At 43.6% G+C, this 21428-nt stretch overlaps 1 protein-coding gene across 7 annotated transcripts in view; it reads right to left on the bottom strand.

Moving 5' to 3' along the window:
• LOC144685992 (fibroblast growth factor 1-like) overlaps positions 1–21428 on the bottom strand; it is a 54367-nt gene that overhangs the window by 12125 nt on the left and 20814 nt on the right. For 3 of the 7 annotated variants that reach the window (XM_078551092.1, XM_078551095.1, XM_078551091.1), the window contains exons 2-3: positions 8814–9019; positions 6491–6594 (exon numbers count right to left, since the gene is read on the bottom strand). In XM_078551092.1, coding sequence (XP_078407218.1) covers positions 6491–6594; positions 8814–8982 — 273 coding nt within the window. In that variant the 5' untranslated portion in view covers positions 8983–9019. Of the gene's footprint in view, positions 1–6490; positions 6595–8813; positions 9020–9135; positions 9219–11361; positions 11779–18325; positions 19549–21428 lie in introns of those variants that run through there. The other 4 variants (XM_078551089.1, XM_078551090.1, XM_078551093.1 and 1 more) reach the window with 4 other exon arrangements.

The following is a 21428-nucleotide window of genomic DNA, read 5'->3' as shown; positions in this document are numbered from 1 at the left end:
AAGGCACCCGGCTGACCCACTGGCGCCTTGATGGCCACATGTGTACAGTCGATTGCACCCTGGATGCGGGGGAAGCCAGCAATCATTGCAAACCCTCTGGCTTGCTCAGCCTGGCTGGCCTCATCTGTATGGAAATGAATGAAAGTCAATACCTACCTGAACAGAGCTTCTGTCATGAGCTTGATGCAACTGTGGACAGATGATTGGGAAACTCCACAAAGAACCACCACTGACCCCTGGAAAGAACTAGAGGGATAGAAGTTGAGGGCCACTGTGACCTTCAGAGCCACTGGCATGGGGTGTCCACCCACACAGTTGAAGCTGATCTGAGGCCCAATTATCTGACAAATGGAGGTCACTGTCTCCCTTGAGAGATGGAGCGTCCTTCAGCAATGCACCTTGGACATGTTGAGGTAGCTACATAGCTGCCTGTAAACCCTGGTGACAGGATAGTGGCATCTTCTGTGGCCCCTTCCGCCTTGGACTACCTGCTGGCCCTGCACCCCTTGTGCCTGCACCTCTCGTCCCCTGCAAGGTCGCTCCCCTGCAAGCTGCATTGGGTCACCTGGCCTCCTCTCCCTTCTGCCCCTCTCATCCTCCTCAGAGGAGGTACCTCCAGTGGAGACCAAAATCCCCATTACCAGGGTTAAAGTAGGCTGTATGATATCTGGAAGGGTCCACATGGTCTGAATCCTCTGGGGTCCTTGAAGAACTGCAATGAAGCCTGGAAATGCTAAGAATGAAGCCCTGAGCAGAGATAAAGCTGCCAAGTGCCAATAAGTCACCAGCAGCAACCTATCTCCAAAACTCCTCACTACTCACACTGGCAATGCTGCTGACCCTTTCTATCCTGCCTGTGGATGAGGTTGTGCAAATTGTCGGCTGGCCGCCTGCCCGTTTTGCCTGTGCGACGAGCGCAAGATCGCACGGGCAACATTAAATCGGCATCAATTGCCTTTTTAATGGCCTTAACTGGCCTCTTAATTAATGGTGGGCACGGCTCCAACTCCTGCTCGCGCCTGCCAACCGAAATATCGCGCGAGTGCTCGACGACGTTGAGACGCTCACCCGATGTCTTCACGCACTATTTTACGGTTAAGTGGGTCGGGTGGGCGCGCCTGCCCGCTCTGTGAAAAATGCTGCCCTGTGTTTTTTTTTCGGTGAGATACTGGAGGGTTGTGAGCATCCATGGAGCTTGTGAGGAGTCAATGCCTTCAGAAAGGGAGGGAAGTGGGTAAATTGGCAAGGATCCTGTTCTTCAAATGTAAAAAAGCACAGGATCAGATTTCTCACTGCAAACCATGGTAATAATTTCCTTTTGTGTAGAAGCAAGTAGAACTGTACCACTATAGGGAGTTCGAGAAGCTCGTTTGTTGGCAAATAAGGGCCGGGATCTGATATTTTCATTCCAGCAACTATGAAGTTGAAGGCTACTTTTCCCCAGTTGTTCTTCCAGTTTGTTTTGCTGCGGGGGAGTGCAGCTTCCCTGAGCTCAGAGAAGACAGGTGAGTTGTGTTTCCTTTGTCTTATAACAGTAATTTACAAAGATGTTACCACCCCTATATTTATCTCTTAAAGGGGAGTTAAGCTGTGGGACGTGATTAATGGGAGGGCAGGAAAGAACAAGGGAAAGAATAGCCAGGAAGGAAAGCAAGAGAGGGCGGGACGAGGGAAGGAAGCTGTTATGGACAAATGTGTCATTGTGGAGGGCCCTTGGTGATCAAAGAATCCTTTGCTAGTACAGCACACGTCTGTGTTTTGATTGTGGTGAAAAAAGAACGCCTGTTTTAGTGATGTTGGATGAGAGATAAATATTGAGAGAACACCCGTGCTCTTCTTTGACATCCTGCCATGGGATATTTACACCCACCTGAGGGAGAAGGTGGGGCCCCAGATTTGCGACTCATCTGGAAGATGCTATGTCCGACATAGAGTTGATTAAATGTATTCCTGGAGATTTCATCACACGAAATGCCCCACACTTCAGCCATTCATCAGCCAACACATCCATCCTTGTGACACACTGCCTTCCCACGCCAATTGTAAAGCAAAAAGACCCATTACCCAATTGGATGCTGCTTGACTGTCAGCCAAATAGCCTTTTTTTCTCCAATTTTCAATGTCTTTGTATCCGGTAAAGAGAAATGTTCAAAGAAAAACAATCTTTTTTCAATATCCTGATGATTTTTCTCCAGGGTTGCATACAGCAGTGTCCTTGAGATTGATCTTCAATTCCTGGCTACTCCAGCCCAATCCTGGAGGGTTGGCAATCATACTTCTAACGTGTAGCACTGCCTCAGTACTGCACTGGGAGCGTCGGCTTAGATTTTATGCTCAGGCCACAGAATGTTACGATTTTATATAAAGGCAAAATACTGCGGATGCTGGAAAACTGAAATAAAAACAAAAAATGCTGGAAAAACTCTGCAGGTCTGACAGCATCTGTGAAGAGAAAGACAGAGTTAACGTTTCAAATCCGTATGACTCTTCTTCAGAATGTTACGTTCTGATAGTCACAGTTAGCTGATGCCCATAGGCTGAAGTGGGACTTTTATTCTGTCCCTTTTACTTTACATTGATAGTTGCACACTGTCACAGAATCACAGAATCACAGAATCACACAGTGCAGAAAAGGCCCTTCGGCCCATTGAGTCTGCACCAACACATGAGAAACACCTGACCTACCTACCTAACCCCATTTACCAGCACTTGGCCCATAGCCTTGAATGTTATGACGTGCCAAGTGCTCATCCAGGTACTTTTTAAAGGATGTGAGGCAGCCCGCCTCCACCACCCTCCCAGGAAGCACATTCCAGACCATTACCATTCTCTGGGTAAAAAATTTTTCCTCACATCCCCCCTAAACCTCCTGCTTCTCACCTTGAACTTATGCCCCCTTGTGACCGACCCTTCAACTTAGGGGAACAGCTGCTCCCTATCCACCCTGTCCATGCCCCTCATAATCTTGTACACCTCGATCAGGTCGTTCAGACATGTTCAGATACCTTCTCAAGGGCAATGAGTAATGGTCAATAAATGCTGACCCAGCCTGCGATGCTCACATCCCATGAATGAATTAAGAAAGCCTGCCTACACGCCCATTCTTCATTTTTCACCATAGGTGCAAGTTTATCTAATCAATGGCTGAGCTAAAGAGACTATGGAAATCACACATTTGATCCTCTGTCTCCCTTTCCCTCTGGGTATCAGTAGGGGCTGTGATAATAATAGCCCTGGATTTGGGTGGGAAAGGGTGAGGGAGATCAACAGGGGTTACTGCTCCAGGTGGCTGTTATGTAACCCTGCTGGCATTCATTTTCAAGATTCATAAATGAAAAACAGTGGCTGAAAGCTTTGCTAGGGTTTTCCTCATAGTCAAAGAGGTCACTGTTAAAAAAATCATACACGAAGTGTTGTCACTTGATTGAAATACTGATGGACGACCCATACCCAGTGAGTCAGTGCCTTACGACAATAACAAAAACATTTTTAATATAGCATTTTTGACGTAATAAAACATCTCAAGGTCCTTCCCAGGAGTTTTATAAACAAAGTATGTCACACCAAGCCACAAAAAGAGATATTAGGTCAGATGACCAAAAGCACGTTCAAAGAGTTAGGTTTAAGGAGTGTGTTAAAGGACGAAAACAAGGTAGAGAGACGGAGACGTGTAGGGACGGAATTCCAGAGCTTGAGGCCTAGACAACTGAAGGCACGGCCACCAATGGTGGAGCAATTAAAATTGAAAGCAAGTTTTCTCATGTGTAAAACTCAACAGTTGCTGATGGTTTGATGGCATTAAATGTTCTATTTTTCTTTGGGTTGCACAAGCTGCCTGTATGGATTAATTGCACCTTAGCTAATGTAGAGAAGTGGTTCCTACATTTGTACATATACCAAAGGCTTATGCACTGACCTCAAACAGGCCTACTGGGTGGTTGAAGAGCAGCACACAGAGATCATCAAACCTCCGCCTTTGGTGACTGTACCTTCAGCTGCCAAGGTACTAAACTCTGGAATTCCCTCCCTAAACCTCTCCGCCTCTGTCTCCTCCTTTAAAGATATTACTTTAAGCCTATCTCTTTGAACAAGCTTTTCTTCACCTGTCCCAATATCTCCTTCTGTGGCTCAGTGTCAAATTTTTCCGAAAACATTCCTATGAAGCCCTTGGGATGCTTGTAACTCCATTAAGATGTGCTATATAAATGCAAGTTGTTGCATTATTGCAATGCTGCTTTCCTGAGACCAGACCCCAAAGGCAAAATCTTGGAACTCTGACCCTAACAGCGCTGAGGGTGTACCTACACCACACAGACTGCAGCAGTTCAAGAAGGCAGCTCACCACCACCTTCTCCAGGGCAATTAGGGATGGGCAACAAACTCTGGCCTAGCCAGCGATGCCCACACCTGGTGAAAGAATAAATAAAAAGAAAGGAATATTAACTGGCTTTGCATGGTAAAATGTAAATCAATGATGTGCACTGCGAAGTTTCCAGGCATTTTAGTAGCTCAATTTTAAAAATTATTTCTTACTGACCCACACAGGTTGTAACGTTCCCTGCCTCTGAACTTGATCGTATTCCTTGTTGGTGAACCTGCTCCATTTTTACTGCTCTCAAAGCCTCAAATGTTCTTGCCATCAAATTAAGGAACTCTAAAGTTCCTGCGGTGCCCGGTGATCTCAGGCAGGGTAGAGGCAGGGGGACAAGAGTCAGCATCCAGGGTCCCAAGGTCAGGGAAGGGGTACCTACAGCCAGGGTTTCACTGTTGATCGCCATTCATAGACCCCGCCCCCAACCCCGACTGGAAATGACGTATTTAGGCATCTGGTTGGATCAGGAGCGGACTGTTTTGAAGAGAGGCCCACACTGAAAACAATAACTTGTCTGCTCTCTTCTCAGGTGATGCCAGGCCAGCTGAGAGTTACCGACATTTTCTGTTTCTGCTTCAGACATAAAGGATCCGTCCGGAACCATGGGCCCAGAATTTTATGGCCCTGCTGCAGCGTGTCTCCCCCCCCACCCCCGGTGGATGCGGTGAGCCATTTAAATCTCCATTCAGTTCGGCGGGACTGTAATACCCCGCCGGGCGGGAGGGGCCATAAAATCCTGGCCATCGAGTTTTATAGACCAGAAAGAAGCCACTTGGCCCATCGGGCCTGTGCTGGGTCTTTGAAAGAGTTGTCCAGTTTAGTCCCACAGCCCAATCTTTTCCTCATAGCCCTGCAAGTTGGTCCCCCTCAAGCATATGTCCAATTGCTGTTTGAAAGTTCCTATAGAATCTGATTCCACTACACTTTTAGGTAATGCACTGCAAATCTTAACAACCCTCTGTGTGAAGAAATTTCTCCTCATGTCCCTCAGGTTCTTTTACCAAATATTTTAAATCTCTTTAGCCTCTGGTTACCATGCCAAAGGAAACAGTTTCTCCCTGCATACTCTAGCGAACCCCCTTATAATTCTCAATACCTCCATTACAACTTCCTTTAACCTTCTCTGCTCCAAAAAGAACAATCCCAGTTTCACCAATCTCTCCACATAACTGAGCTCCCTCATCCCTGGTGTCATCTTGGTAAGTCTCCTTGGTACCCTCTCCAGGGTCTTAGCATCTCTCCTAAAATATGGTGCTCAGAATTGTACCCGATGCTCTAGCTGAGACCTAGCCAGAGATTTGCAAAGGTTTAGTATAACTTCCTTATTTTTGTAATCAGTGCCCCTATTTATAAAGCCAACTACCCCTTAAGCTTTCTTTACTGTCTTCTCAACTTGCATTGCCACCTTCAAGGGTTTGTGAATATGCACTCACAGGTCCCTCTGCTCTTACACCTCTTACACAAAGTGCATCATTTCATTCTTTTGGAGTCAAATCCTTGCCAATACTCACTAACACATGCAGAATGACCACTTGGCTGGGGTAACAGCGAACAGTAATCTTACTGAAACGTATAAGATTCTGAGGGAACTTGACAGGTCAGACGCTGAGTTGATAATTCCCCTTGTGGAGGAATCTAGAACCGGGGCACAGTTTAAAAATAAAGGATCTCCGATTTAAGATGGAAATGAGGAGGAACTTCTTTTCTCAGAGGGTTGTTAATCTTTGGAATTCATAGCCCAGGGGGCAATGGAGGCTGGGTCATTGAATACATTCAAGGCTGAGTTAGACAGGTTTTTAATCTATAAGGGCAGGCAGGCAGGAAACTGGAGTTAAGGCCACAATCAGATCAACCATGAACTTATTGAATGGTGGAGCAGGCTGGATGGGCTGAATGGCCTGTGCTGCTCCTATTTCTTATTATGAACACCTGTGGATTCATACGCCAGCGTTGACCTTCAGGACAGGAGGGGAAAAACAAGATCCCAATTGGAAACCTATAGAGAAAGGATTTGATAGGATTATCTGGTTGAGCAACACTGCCATCTTAACTCTAGATACATAGCGCAATGTACATTCAAACATGAAAAGCCAATAAAATATGCGGGTCTTAGCTTACCGAGGCATGAAGCTGTCCCATTTCGCTCATTGCTAGGTAGCGTCTAGCTTCAATCCCTTGAATGGTCACCACTCCTCTACTTACAGCCTGGAGCTGGAGCTGGACTGAAGAAGGATGAATTATATATATGATGGCATAACAAAAATTAGAGATACTAAAACACCCGGCACTCTGAACCGCATTCACTGGGCTCTGGATCTCTCTGATGAGGAAAGATCCCATTTAGGAAATATTCCATGGGCGCCAATATTTTCCTGTGCTGTGCGGCACAGCACGTTGACAAGTCAAAGCCCTAAGCCACTAGGCAGCCTCATCTAAACTCAGGGTGAATCACACCATGGAGTCTTATGTTGTTTTTGAGATCAATACTGAAATGCTTAACAAGATTAAACAATGATGATTTGTACTACAGCTTAAGGAGATCAGTACGCTTGATGTGGCTGCTTTGATTATTTCTGGCTGTTTCCTTTCACTTGTTTCAGATTGGTGTTGAGACTAATGCACTGTTTCTCCCCAGTTCTGTTTCGTTTCCTCCTCGTTTAACCGATATGCAAATAAACGAAGAATCCTGGCAAAGCTACGTCAACGTAAAGTAGGATAACAGAAGATTCGCCTGGAGAAGACGGGACCCGAGACTTGCAAAGCAATTTCTGACTTACTTAAAAATCAAAACAATATTAACTTAATCTCAGGCATGAAGGGGTACTGCTCTAACACACCTACACCATAACATATATGTACGAGAGGCAGAGAGAGAAAGAGAAAGATGCAGAGAGAGATGCAAAAGAAGAGAAAGAGAGGAGAGAGAAAGAGCAAGTGGGCAAGAGGTTGCCACTCTGTCCGGGTTGTAGTGACACAAGATCTTGGGGGTAACTTTAAAACATTCCAAAATGGAAAATTATCCAATCCCTCAAGGCATCTCATCTTGGATTAATCTGATCACACAATGTCCCTATTAAGGTGACATCCCAACACACTCCCCATTAGTTTGACAACATTACAGTCTCCCATCTGAGATCTACCCCTGTTATCTTACTGGAAAACGCACCACATGGTAGTAAACTATACAGTCGAGGAAGTCCCAGGCTCCTGGTCTGCTGCATGTTAGGTAAACTCAGTGTGGGCAGTGGTAAGGGAACTACAATCAGCCTCAATATCGTAAGGGAAAGAAATTAATCATCATTCCCAATTGACACCTAGGCCATTAACCCCCTATGATGGGCAATACAGGTATGGGGTGTTGTTTGGGAGGAGGGAGTGAATTAAAAGCGAAATACATTCTCAACCTTCCTTGTCGAGGTGAAATACTTTAGTCATATTTAATTCGGGTTCCCATTTGCAATTTGGAGCCTGACTTGAAATTTATTGCTGCTGCATGAGTTTCCTGGAGGCCAGAAAACTTGGCAGTGAAAGCGAGATGGGAGCTGCTGGTTTCCTAAGGTAGGTGGCTGTTTTAGCACTCCTTGCATGTCAGCCTCCCACACCCAGCCCTGATCGCCAGCCTCAACACCCAGCCTGACTGCCAGCCTCCCCACCAACCTGGACCCCCAACAGCCCTGCACTGTAGTCTTTCTCCACCCCTGATAGCCAGGGACTGTCCCCAAGGCTCCATGGCTGTGGCCTCTTGCTGTTTGAATGGCCTGCTGCTTGTCCACTTGGCCTACTGCTGGGCGAGAGACAAAGCTAGAAGACAATGATGAGGTCTTGCTGCTAAGATCGATGACCACAACCTTGGTCTTAGGCTATTTTTTGTTTCATGTCCACTGCCTCCTCCGCTCCCCCACTCTGCAAGATAAATAGCAGGGCTCCAGTGTTTGAAAATACACCAGCGGATGCAGATGAAATCAGGGTTTGGTTTGGATGGGATGCCACTTATGCTCAAATAGTTCATCGAAACTCACATACGAAGAATTGTTACTTGGGAGCAGGACCGGGAGAGTGTGGGCTTGGGAGAGGAAAGAAACTAAATTTCAAAAAAGATATCAAGTTGTTTGAACTTAAACCTTTATTCCTTGTGGACTTAGCCTATAAGTAAAGTGCACTAACAGCAACAGTCAGTGACGCTGTGACAACTTTGTTTCATCCTGCTGTAAAGTTTAAATATTTCAAAAAAAGTTCAAATCCTTGTGCTGAGAAACCAACAAGGCAACAACCTTTTTGAGTTTTTGTTCCCTTGAAACTATTCTGTAAACCTTGCTCTCCACACTGCTAAGAGTCCTTAGTGAATTGAACTTGGAAAGTTTCAAAGCAGTTGCCAAGCAACACAAGCTCAAACACACACTTAAACAATGCAGTGTGCGCAATGACTAAAAAGAATTCTCACTGTATGCATCGCTGCGGTCTCTCGTCCCCTCCACTTGTCCGTCGGGAAGAATTCGAATAAAGTGCCCTCCATTTGCACAGTACAAGAGCTTTGGGTCCTTGTAGCTCGCCAGAAAGTGATTGAAGGAATTGGACAAGTTTGATAAACTTGTCACGGTTCCAGCATCCATGTTGCCTCCAGCCCAGTGTTCATATGGCTCTTCTCTCCTGCAATAAATCAACAGGCACACAATAAACCATGCACTTAAAGGAATGCCAGTCTAGGAAACGAAAGCATAAAGTATTAGAAGCCTACGTCACAATTATATTTATATATTTTGTACTTTTGTTCACTCCAGGGCTTGTTCCCCTCCATTCCCACAAGCTCTGGTATCTTCCCCATATGAGTCCAGACTACAGGTATTGATAAACTAGTTTGCAGCAAAAGGCATCACAATCAAGTCTGAGCCTGTTCTCGTCTGACACACATGCACAAAATGCATGAACGTACACAAGCAAACAGACACCCGCAGATACTTTCTAGCAGACACCAGAGATCAGGGTTGGGAAATGTGGGTGATTTTCCATTAGCTTGAACATTCACTCCCTCCACCACCAGCAAACTGCAACTGCAGCGTGGACTGTCTACAAAATGCACCACAACACCTTGACAGGGTTTCTTTGACAGGACCTCCCAAACCCACCATCTTCGCCACCTAGGCAAGGACAGCAGGTGCATGGGAAAATCATTAGTTGTTTGGTAGTACAGAACTTGAAAAAAGGGGCATGTCGAAACTTTGTGTGTTGCACTCGTCAGGACACTTGAAAGGATGCCAATAAAAGGGGAAAACAACAATTTATACTGTATGTGAAGAGAGCGCTGATTTGTTGGTGAGTGAACTCTGGTAGAGGTGTTGCCATGGTGAATGCACCAGTGATGTCTCGACCAATCAGGATCAAGCTGTCTGGTTTAAATTTCAAACAATTGTTGGCAGTTAACTGTCAGTCACCATCACTGGTGCATTCTTCATGGCATCGCCTCTACCAATCAGAGGTCCACTTGCCAACCAATCAGCACTCTCTTCACATACAATATAAATTGTTGTTTTCCCCTTATATTGGTATTCCTGTGAGTGTCCTGATGAGTGCAAGATAAAAAGCTTCAACATGTCTCTTTTTACAGGAAAACCATTACACTTAAGTTCCCTTGTTTGCCACACACTATCCCGACTTAAACATTTATCACTGCTGCTCCTTCATCGTTGGCTGACCAAAGTATTGGGAACTCCCAACTTAGCAGCACTGTGGGTGTGCCTTCACCACGTGGACTGCAGTAAGTCAAGAAGGCGGTTCATTACCAGCTTCTCAACGACAATTAGGGGTAGGCAAAAAATGCTCGATTGACAGTGTACATCCAGAAAACAAATAATAACTAAGTTTACCCTAAAATCCGGTATGGGGCAGAAAAGGAGCGCGGTAGACTGGTTTTGTATGCAAGTTTGAGTTGCCTATGCAGGGAGATAATAGCTTCATATTTCTCCAGGAAACCAGCTCTACGTCAATGTCATAAATTTTTTTAAAATAGAAACTTACTGATCAGGCAGATTGCCAGAGATGAAATGACCCAGTCTTGGGATTCATAACGACAATGAGAGGCACTTGTTTTAGCGGAGTGAGCAATAAGAATTCCTTACAAGAGCAAAGGAGTTTTCCCGCTGTCCTGGACAAGAGTGATCCCTCAACCCGCATCACTCAAACAGACTATCTGGTCATTAATCGCGTTGCTGTTTGTGGGAGCTTGCTGTGCACAAATTGACTGCCTTGTTTCCTACGTTACTGCAGCGATTACACTCATTGGGGAGAATTTTCTCTTCGGCGTGTGGGGGCGGGCCCTGCACGCCGACGCGTAAAGTGATGCCCGGTGACGTCGGGGTTGCGTCCCGATGTCACTATGTGTCATTCCGACCTTCCGTTCGGTGGGTACTCACCAGAGTAGGTTGCGCGCCCGCCAAACTGTCAAAGGCCTGTTAAGGCCATTAATAAACCAATTAAACAAACTGATAGGGCTGCCCGTCCAACCTTAAGGTTGGCGGGCAGGTGAAGAGCCCAGGCAGCCTTCGCGTGGTTTCATGGAGGTTTTATTAATTAAATAAAAAATTTAATGAAAATTCATAACCATGTCCTAGCTCATGTGACACTGCCACATGAGGGGACATGTCTGAATAATTTTATTTTTAAATTTTTCCCAACTTTAAAACTGAACTTAATCTCCCTGAGGCAGTTCTGTGCCTCGGGGAGATTTCTGCGATCTCTTGCGCGCATGCATGAAAGAGCATTGGCCTTAAAATAGCGTTTTACTCCGCACCTGCCCGCGCCTGCTCCCAACCAGCCCGCCTGACAGGCAGAAGATTCTGCCCATAAAGTACTTCATTGGCTGTAAAGGGCTTGGAACATCCAAGGAGCTGTGAAACTGCAAATCTTTATTTTTATAAAATAATAAGCAAACTCCATTTATATTAATCATTTTTTAAATTAAAAAACAAAGCAAGAAACCTGCAAACATTGTTTACCTCATTTACTGGTGCAGAGTTATTAAATAACCCGTTGATCTGTTCAGTATTTTGGCTCTATGTGTCTCAAACATTGGCAGAGCTGCTCTTGATCCAGCAATATGTACGGTGCAGCATATTCTAATCATCTTTCCAGCAAATTGTGGCGTGTATTTACCAAGGAAAGATCAGGGAACTCAACAATCTAACTTACGGTGCTCACTGCCAATATCGCCAATGCAGTGAATTCCTGGGTCCTTATGAATTTCATGGTTGTTGGAGGAGCATTTTTCTGATAGATGAGCCTCAATATAGTTTCCATATGGCAGCAGCTAGATATCCTTATTGTTATTGGTACAACCAACCCACAAGTTGCCCTGACTAAGAGCCGAGTTTGGAGGAATATGACCCGGCCATCATGTTACAATCTTGTTCTGTGGTAGAACTTACAAAAATTTCTCAGAAACTAAATATAAACCAATGTCGTGGCAGGAAGCAGTAGAGAACACATTGATAAATGACTGAGCCAACAGCTCTCAACTTGGGTGCTCTTAAAGTGGCTCAGATTATATGAAGGTCATGTACATATTAGGGCATGTCTGGAACACTTTATAAGCAATGAGTTGCACTCGGACCGGGTGAGACCCAAAAGCAGCACACAGTGTTCAAATGTGTTTTACTGAAATTTATAACACGCACACACACACAGTATCCCACCAGTTACAAAGGTTTTGAGGAACTGTTGTATAACCACCCTAAAGTTAGAACAATTCCAAATTTGGGAATGTTTTCTGGACTTCCATCCAACTTTGTACCAAAATAAAGCAGCCTAAAATAATCACGTTTTTAGTTTAATTTGCTCATTGCCAGTTTGATTGCCAGTTCGCTATGCATGAACAGATCCCAACTGACCTAGTGTAGGGTTTCTTTGATTGGCCTCAACATTGCTGGATTAGGGAGGGGTCAGTCAGCCAGTGAATCACCCCTCCTGATCGAAGTTTCGGGATCTCGACTGAAAGCCCATGTGTGTGGATACTGGGATGGGACAAGGTCAGCCTTGACTAGGATACCAGTTGATGGTTGACTTACCGGCAGACACTCATTGCCATGGGCTCACAGCTGCATTATCACCAATGGGACAAGGTACTGGGGGATGGGATATTGATGGGGCTATATTCTAATCAGGTACCAAAAACTTCAGATGCAGAAGGGGTAGGAGAAAATAATTGAGAAAATAAGTTGCCTAATATCTCAATTTGGTCCAAGCCATAATAGCTTTTGACATGTCCCCTGTATCTTAAAATAAATTAGATATGGCTGCAAAGGCCAAGCAAAAGATATTCTCCTTGATATGGTGTAGTGTTAATGTGGGAGGCCCAGGCTAATACTCTGGGGACATGGGTTCAAATCCCATCACAACAGCTGGTGGAATTTAAATTCAATTAACAGCTCTGGAATATAAAGGTAGGTTCAGTGATGGTGACCAGGAAACTACCACTGATTGCTGTAAAAACCCATTTGATTCGCTAATGCCCCTTTAGGGAAGGAAATCTACCATCCTTACCTGTTCATGTGACCCACATGTGACTCCTGACACACAGCAATGTGGTTGACTCTTGACTACCCTCTGAAATAACATGGCAAGCCACTCAGTTCAAGGGCAATTAGGAATGGATAACAAATATCGGCCTTGACAGTGATGCCTACATCTCAAAGAATAAAAAAAAGTGGGGTTTGATCCACAACTGCTGTGAGAGTGCTACAATTGAACTTCTGCTGTCAACATGAACAGAAATGAAGAAGTGTTACTTTGGAGCCAGCAATATCAGGAGTGGGGAAGTTAAAGAGGAAAGACTTGACATACTGCAGCTAAGGAAGTTTTAAAATTATGCAGTGCTTTGATAGAATGACTTGGGGTAAAAAGATTAATTTCCCCTAGTTGTGGAATCATTGACAAGAGGGTCAACAATTTAAAATTGTAACTGAGAGAGTAAGGACAGAGGTTAGAAAAATTTTCTTTACTAAGAGTTTTGTTAGAATGTTAGGAATACTTTGGAACAGGTAATTGTTGAAGCAGAGAACATTCCATGTTTTAAAGGAAAATTGGATTGATAATTGAAGCAGGGAAAGTTGCAAGTCTATGTAAAGAAAGGGTAGGGTAATGCAATTACTCTGAGAAAGAGCTGGCAAAGACTCAATGGGCTGAATGATCACCTTCTACACTATGGCACGGGATTCTGTGGAGTCGGGATAAGTCAGGAGGCCTTTAAAAATAAACAGCGATTCTTGGATTCCCACCTCCATTCCCAATTTTTTTCAGCTAAAGTGGGATAAGAGTGTGGTAGCCATCCCGCAACAGCACTTCCACTCTTTTCAGCTCCTTTGCAGAGGTGGACATTTCAAACCCCGACCCCTGCAGTTTTGATGGAGCAATTCCTGTTCTGTTAGAAGACATGCTTCATGTCACCTCATGGGAGTCATGAACCACGGGAAGGGGGTGGGTGGTTTGGGGGTGGGGGGGCTAACTTTGAATTAAGAATCAACCAAAGCACAGCCATCCAACATGCTCTTTGAAATATATTTCCCCTCTTAACTTCTCATAAAGCTGCCAATCAACTACAGACATTCACAATATCAATGACAAAAAGCTTTTATCCACTTTGCACCTCTTAATCTTATGTAAATAAACACACACAGGCATTGAAAAAACTCTTCATAAAAATAATAACTTTTTACAAGGTATTAAAGAGTTCAATCAAGCAAAGCTATCACTCTCATGCAAGCAGCATCAACATTGCCTGCTGAGCTAAGTATTATTACTAAGCATTATTGATTTTTGGAGCTCAGCCAAGCATTCATAATCAGACCATCTAGTAACTGTATCCACAGAAGCAGTTAGGATAGGTGGTCAGGCATCTGTTTTTTCAGATGACCTCGTGATGAATGTTTGAGCTTAGCTTAGCAGGCAATGTTGACACAGATTGTGAGGGAGTGACAGCTTTGTTTAGTTGATATCTTTAGTACCTTGCAATAAATTATTCTTTCTTTGAAGAGATTTTACAATGCCTATGTGTATATTTCTGTGTGTATATTTAAACAATATTAATAAATGCGAAGTGGATAAAAGATTTTGTCATTGGTACCAAGAATGGCTGTGGTTGATTGACACTTTTTTGAAGTTGCAAGCTTGGCAATATTTTTCACAATAGATTTTCAAAGTATCTTCGCTTATTGTGTCCACTTCATGATCATTTCAAGGACTTGCCAGTCTTGCCAAAGGCTCATTAGTTCTGTACACAGTTGATACTGGGAGTCTGGGTATAAAGGCATGGAGGAGGCATGGGGTCATGGAGGGTGGGTGGAGGGGTGAGAGGTGAAGGCTTGACGATTTGACAGTCATGACTACAACTGGGACAATATCCCAGTAAACAGAGGCAGGTTTTCTAGCCCGCCGGCCTCACCATCGAACCACCTCTGTTGCTGCCTCAGACCTGCCTCTGTGGTGGCGGGCCAATCTCTAATCTGGCCCCGCTTCCCCGGACAAAAATATGGTGGCCAGGCCCTCCTTAATGGAGAGCAGTTTGCGGAATCAAGACCTTTCCCAGCTCACACTTCCCACCTCCCTCACAAAAAAATGACCCTATTGGTTTCTATAATTCTGTGACAATCCCATGTGATCAGATAGGCAACTCTGTTATGGCTCACTACCAACAAGGATCACTAAGGTGAGGTATCAAAGGTAAAAGCAAAAAAACTGCGGATGCTGGAAATCCAAAACAAAAAATAAAAATACCTGGAAAAACTCAGCAGGTCTGACAGCAGCTGCGGAGAGGAACACAGTTAACGTTTCAAGTCTGTATGATTCTTCAGCAGAAGGTAGTCATGCACTGAGTGTGCAACCTTATTCCAAAAAAACAATCCATTCTATCAGGGCAGAAAGTAGTATACCTGGTAGGAGAGTTTTTTTGTGTGGGTATGTTTGCACTGCTGGAGAAAGGAAGATGCTGACTTCTAGTAGTCTAGTAGTGTAAGTAGATAATCAGGGCTCTATGTTATTAGAAAGCTTTGTGGAGTCAGCTGTCCTGGATTCTAATTAACTGCAGCTCAAGCAGAGACAGAGACCACAGTAGCCTGTAGTAAAACCTTTATTAGTTGAGTCAATGTAAACTAAAGAAGACTTGAATTAATACCATCCCTTATCAGCTTGTACCATCACTGCCTCAAAGCACTTCATGCTATGAATTACGTTTGGAAGATAGAGGCTGCTGCCTTTAGGGAGTTGCACATTGATCCCCTCCAGAGACAGGTCAGGGACTAATACCAATGGTCACTTCAAAGTGGCAATCTAACTGCACCCTTAATGTGTTGTTACCTCATTCAAACTTCCTGCACAATTATTAGTTCCTTTACAACATCTCTTTCTTTTTGCTATTTTTATTCCCTTTTTCAAGGTTGGAAAGACCAAAGGCATTGCCTTTGGCCCCCAATCCAAACTCCATTCCCTAGGTACCCATTTGAACCTCTCCCTGGTCAATTTTCATTAACGTTACGATCCCTGTGGAGACCAATAACTTAAAAAAAATTGAACTTCCAGCAAATAATTGACAGGATCACACAACAAGATTTCAAGCTTTAAGATGTTTAATGTAACAAAGCAACATTGAATAAACATTACTTCAGCAGGTGAGTTATACTCTAAAGTATAGAAAAGCTTTCCCTTGTTTAACTTTTAAAACAATTGAAAATTTCCCGCCACGGGAAATTTGCACCTTCTACCCAGAAAGACAACCTTCACCACAACCCCCCACCTGCCTTCATTCCTCAATTTCACCCTAAATTAAAGACGTAGTCCCAAAACATAACAATTTTATAAAACCTCACCTTCGTAACATGTAAGCTAAACAAGATTGCTCAGACCTCGACATCCTGTTTAACGCTGAGCTGAGTTTCCAACCCCATATCTTCTCCATCACAAAAACCGCTTCACTTCCACTTCTGTGACATTGCCCATCTCCAGGTCTGGCTCAGCCAATCAGTTGCTGAAACCCTCATCCATGCTTTTGTGATCTCCAGAGTTGACTATTGCAATGCTCTCCTGGCTGGTTTCCATTCCTTCACCCTCCATAAACTTGAGCTAATCTTTAAAAGCTGCTTCTTGTATCCAGACGTGCACCAGGTTCTACTGATCCATCACTTTGGTGCTCACTGACCTACATTGGCTTCTGGTCCACCAACACCTTGAATTTACAATTCTCATCCCTCAATCCCACACCAGCTTTGCCCCTCCCTATCTCTAACCACCCCAAAACTTACAACCTTCTGAGATCTTTGCACTCCTCCAATTCTGGCATCTGTGCATCCCCAATTTCCTTTTCCTCACTATTGGTGGTTGTCTTCAGCTTTCTAGCTCTAAGCTCTGTAACTCCCTCCCCAAAGTTCCATCATCAAGCATTTGGTCACCTCTCCCAATATCTTCTTTGGTTCGGTGTCAATTTTTATATGATTACCCTCCTGCGAAGCGCCTTAGGACATTTTGTTGCACTAAAGTCACTAGATGAATGCAGGTTGTTATTGGTCCATTTTATCATGGGATGTCATAATAAGCCATTGAAATATGTACTCTTTCAGTGGAGGTGGGGAGAGGGGCAAAGGTGTTGGGATGTTGGTGTGGACAGGGGGATGGGGTAACACTGGCTAAGTAGGGTGGCCAGCCAATATTCCACTTCCCTATGCAAGTGATGATAAAGGTAACTGTAACTCATCTCCTGCTGTCCGAGCTAACATCAACCAACTCAGCTGGTCTAAGGATTAGTACCTGGCACCTTCTTGGTCTGTAGGTCTTTGCTCCTCACTGGCTAAACTCAATAAGCCACCTGGGGTAACCGAACCACACTCTAATTTAGTTCTGGTTGCTGTGGTTGTGGAGGAGAGACTTTCAGAGAGAGATCACTTATTATGTCTCCTGTTTAGAGTCCCTGATCGGTATAAAGAGGTGAAATCTGTTGCTCTGTTGAAAGCCGTTCGCTTAAGAATTCTCAAGTGTCCCCTTCTGGAAACCAACCAAAAAGCAGCTTAAACAACATGCAGTGAAACATTTACATGTTGGGCAATCCCATCATCCCAAATCAGCATGGAGAAGGGAAACATAAGAACATAAGAAATCGGAGCAGGAGTAGACCATTTAACCCTCCTAGCCTGGGCCACCATTCAGCAAGATCATGGAGCATCTTCTACCTCAACTCTACCGTCCTGCACTATCTGCATATCCCTTGATTCCTTTAGTACCAAAAATCTATCTGTCTTCATCTTGAATAAACTCAAAAGCTGTGATATCCACAGCTCTCTGGGCTAGAGACTTCCAAAGGTTCACAAACCTTTGGGTGAAGAAATTTCTCACTCATCTAGGTTCTAAATGGCTGATCCCTTATTCTGAGTCTGTGACACCCTAGTTCTAGACTCCCCAGCCAGGGGAAACATCCTCTCAGCATCTATTCTGTCAAGCCCCTTAAGAATTTTATATGTTTCAAGGCAATCATGTTTCATTCTTCTAATCTCCAGAGAATATAGACCTGGTCTACTCAATCCCCCTTCATATGACAATACGGACTCCCCTGGATATTAAAATAAAATCAGTAAGAAAATAATATTTGAGCTGGATTGCTTTATATATCAGGCACTTAATAAAGTCAATGTGTATTATTTTAAGTGTGCAGGGGCCAGCAGAATATACCTTAACTGGTTGGTGTTCATTTTAGCAAGGTTTGAGTTGCTTTTTACATTTCACTCGAGCTTCAAGAGCAACCAATTAAGTACTCTAACAGCAAAGTGTTCAGACAATAGTATTTGTCATGAAACATAAAGATTTTTCTCAAGTAGACTTTGTGTGCAACTATCTCCAAATTAAATTAACAATCGGACTACGGTAAATATATTGGAACTTGCTAGTTAGATTGAGCGGTCACGGCTTTAGAAGAATTCAATTTACCGATTATTCTGTGACTGACTTGGCCCCATAGTTAGCGATGATCAGCTTGTCACTTTGAAATTTATGTAATTTGTAAATTGGCCTCTTTGAAAACACAAACCAGGGCTTTCAAACATAAAGTAACTCATTTTCCCCAGAGCATACTGTGCATTCCTCATCCCATTTTACCGTGAGGTCCTTGCCATTGTTAAATTAACTCCATCCATACAAATTTCCCTCAGGGATCTCATTCCGGCTAAAATAATGTTAGGTGAAAATATTAATCCTTTTTTTGCTAAATTACCTCCCTCAGGTTTTTTTTTTGAAGTTCTACTCAAGTAATTGTACTAAGAAAATTTAACAGCTCATTAAAAATAAAATTCATTTCTTAAATGCAATGCTCAGGCTAACAGAAATGCCTATCTGGATGAAAAAGCTATAGTGGCCAAGCCTGACACATTTTGGTATTCTCCCGGCAGAAAGAGGAGATGCAACAGCAAATGGATTCTGGAGCAAATGGAGCAGGAGAGGGAATGTCTTTGTAAAGATATTTCTTTCTTTTTAACAACTAAGGCTTTAAAGTGTTAAATGACGGACTCAAAGAAATAAACAACTTAATGAGATGAAAGTTACATCCGCTTGTCCGATGATAAGGAGACTGATCTGAAGTTCAGAAACATGAACAGACTTAATCATTCACAACCAGAAGCTCAGAGAAGAGAGAAAACTATTACTGCTATCGGATTCCGTTCTGGCCGACAAACTTTTGGATATCAAATAGCAGTACAAAAATACATTCAAAAACTACACGTTTTGAAACTGTTTGTGTGGTTCATTTAAGGTATCACTTTGACCTCTGAATCAGTAGATTGCAGGGTCAAGTTCCATTTTGTGGACCTGGGATGACATAATCTTAAACTGGCACTGAGTTGTAGCGTTGAGCGAGAGCTGCATTGTTGGAGGTGCCTTTCTTCAGCCGAGTTTTCAAACTGAGGAACTGCTTTGGTGGATATAAATGCTTCCAGGGCACTATCTATAAAAGGGTTTCCTTGCTCCCCTAGTGAGCTTTACTCTTTCAACTAACGCTCCCGGAAAATTAGTCATTCGTCTTATTTTTATATCTGGGGTATTTCTGTGCATATAATGGCTTTCATGTTGTATTCATAACAGTGCTTGTTAGATTTAATAATAATTCATGGGAAGCCATTGAGACATTTCTGAGAGATGTGATAAGGTGCACATCTTTACTGACTAGAATGAGGCTCTTAAATTAAAGGAAAACTTTTACATAGATATGGGGTAAAAGCAGGAGCCTGGGACTAATTGGATAACCCATTTGAAGAGCTGGCACAGGCACAATGGGCTGAATGGCTCCTTCTGTGCTGTAATATACTATGATTCTATACTTTCAGAATGACCCATGAAGTTTTAAGTTCTGCACTTTTGCAATAATAGCAAAGAGCAAATGTAAGCAAATCCCATCAAATCTATCTTAACTCCTCAGAATAAAGAAAGTATACTGTGCGAAGTGGTCTGAGTTATTTTGCCCTCATTTTAAATACAAAATAGGGTGCAATATTTCAGAAATTAGCCGTTTGGTAGTAAAGAACTTGAGTATGGCTGAAAAAAGACATTTTGTTACAACTTTTTGTCTCGCACTCATCAGGATCACAAGAATACCAATGTCAGGGGAAGCGACAACTTTTACTATAAGAGAAGATTATGCTGATTTGTTGGCAAGTGGACACTGATTGATAGAGGCATTGCCATGGAAAATGCACCAATTACTGGTGACTGACAGTTAACTGCCAAACATTATTTGAAGTTTAAACCAGGTAGCTGACTCTGATTGGTCAAGGTATTGCCCTGAGGAATGAACCAGCGAATGGCTATCATTTATTTTGTTTAGTAGAAACAGGTCAAATGTGTGTACATGTTCTTTCTGCCTGCAAAGAACTGGGCCCTGTGTATTAATATACGTAGCTTCCAGTACATGCAAATGTACCACATTGTGAGCCCAACTGGCAATCTTAAATTGGTTGGCAGTGTAATTTTTAGCACAATGAGGGTTATTTAGCAAATGTTGTCCAATTGCGGAATTACGTCTAATGTTGGACACTGTGTTTTGAGTTTTGCAAGCACAGGCTGGTTGGGTACAATCTGTACCCTGCCCATTGTGAACAGTGGCTGGGACATGCTGTTTGTTACGATCCACCAGTCTTTGGCACGTGCAACCTACATACCTAGCATCACACTAATAATGAAATTCATATACCACATTACTCACTTGTGTGAGAGGCAGGAAGTCTTTTTGGCTTGACGGCAGCATCCTGATAGTGGCGAATACCACTCGTGTTGTTACTGCATAGTAACAGCGTGAAACAGCTAACTTCACCCGTTGCTCAATCTTTTGAGATACCTTTTCCTCCAGGGTAACCTGAGGTAGACTGGGCACTTTTCAGGGCCGAAAGTGAAGGTGACGGCCTTAGGCCGTACCGGTTGAGAAATGTGCCAGGGGCTTCTCTACCGCGCCCTACCACAACCCTACCTTCACTGGTCAATACACGTGTTGGGATTTTTACAGTTCCACATGCTATAAGATTTGTCTTATTGGCAACCTCATAAATAGGGCCCGAGCCATTTCCTCACCGTGCAAGTTGGATTCTGAAACAGGGCGCGTCAAATATGCAGGATAATGGCAACCGTGATCAGGTCATTTCATGCTGTATATCGCACAAACTCATGAACGAGCCTAAGACCATCACTGTTGGCCCTGAAAAGTGCCCAGTCTACTTAGGTTACCCTGGAAAGGCAAGGTATCTCAAAAGTTTGAACAGGTGAAGCTAGCTGTTTCATGCTGCTTATGTGCAGTAGCAACACTGGTGGTAGTCGTCACTAACAGGATGCTGCCATCTAGACAAAAAGATGCTCTGCCTATCACACAAAGGAGTAATGTGGTATATGAATTTCAGTGCCAGTATATATAGACCGTACATCCCAAAGACTAACGGATCGCATCAAACGCATATCCCAGCTGCCGTTCATGATGGGCAAGGTATAGACCGTATCCAACCAGCCCGTGCTGGCAAAACTCAAAACACAGTGTCCAACATTAGATGTGATT

The sequence above is a fragment of the Cetorhinus maximus genome, chromosome 10 (genome assembly GCF_964194155.1).
Source record: "Cetorhinus maximus chromosome 10, sCetMax3.hap1.1, whole genome shotgun sequence".
In the NCBI taxonomy this organism is placed as follows: Eukaryota; Metazoa; Chordata; class Chondrichthyes; order Lamniformes; family Cetorhinidae; genus Cetorhinus; species Cetorhinus maximus.
Note: the sequence above shows the minus strand (reverse complement) of the source record. Positions and strands in the feature narration are given on the sequence as shown.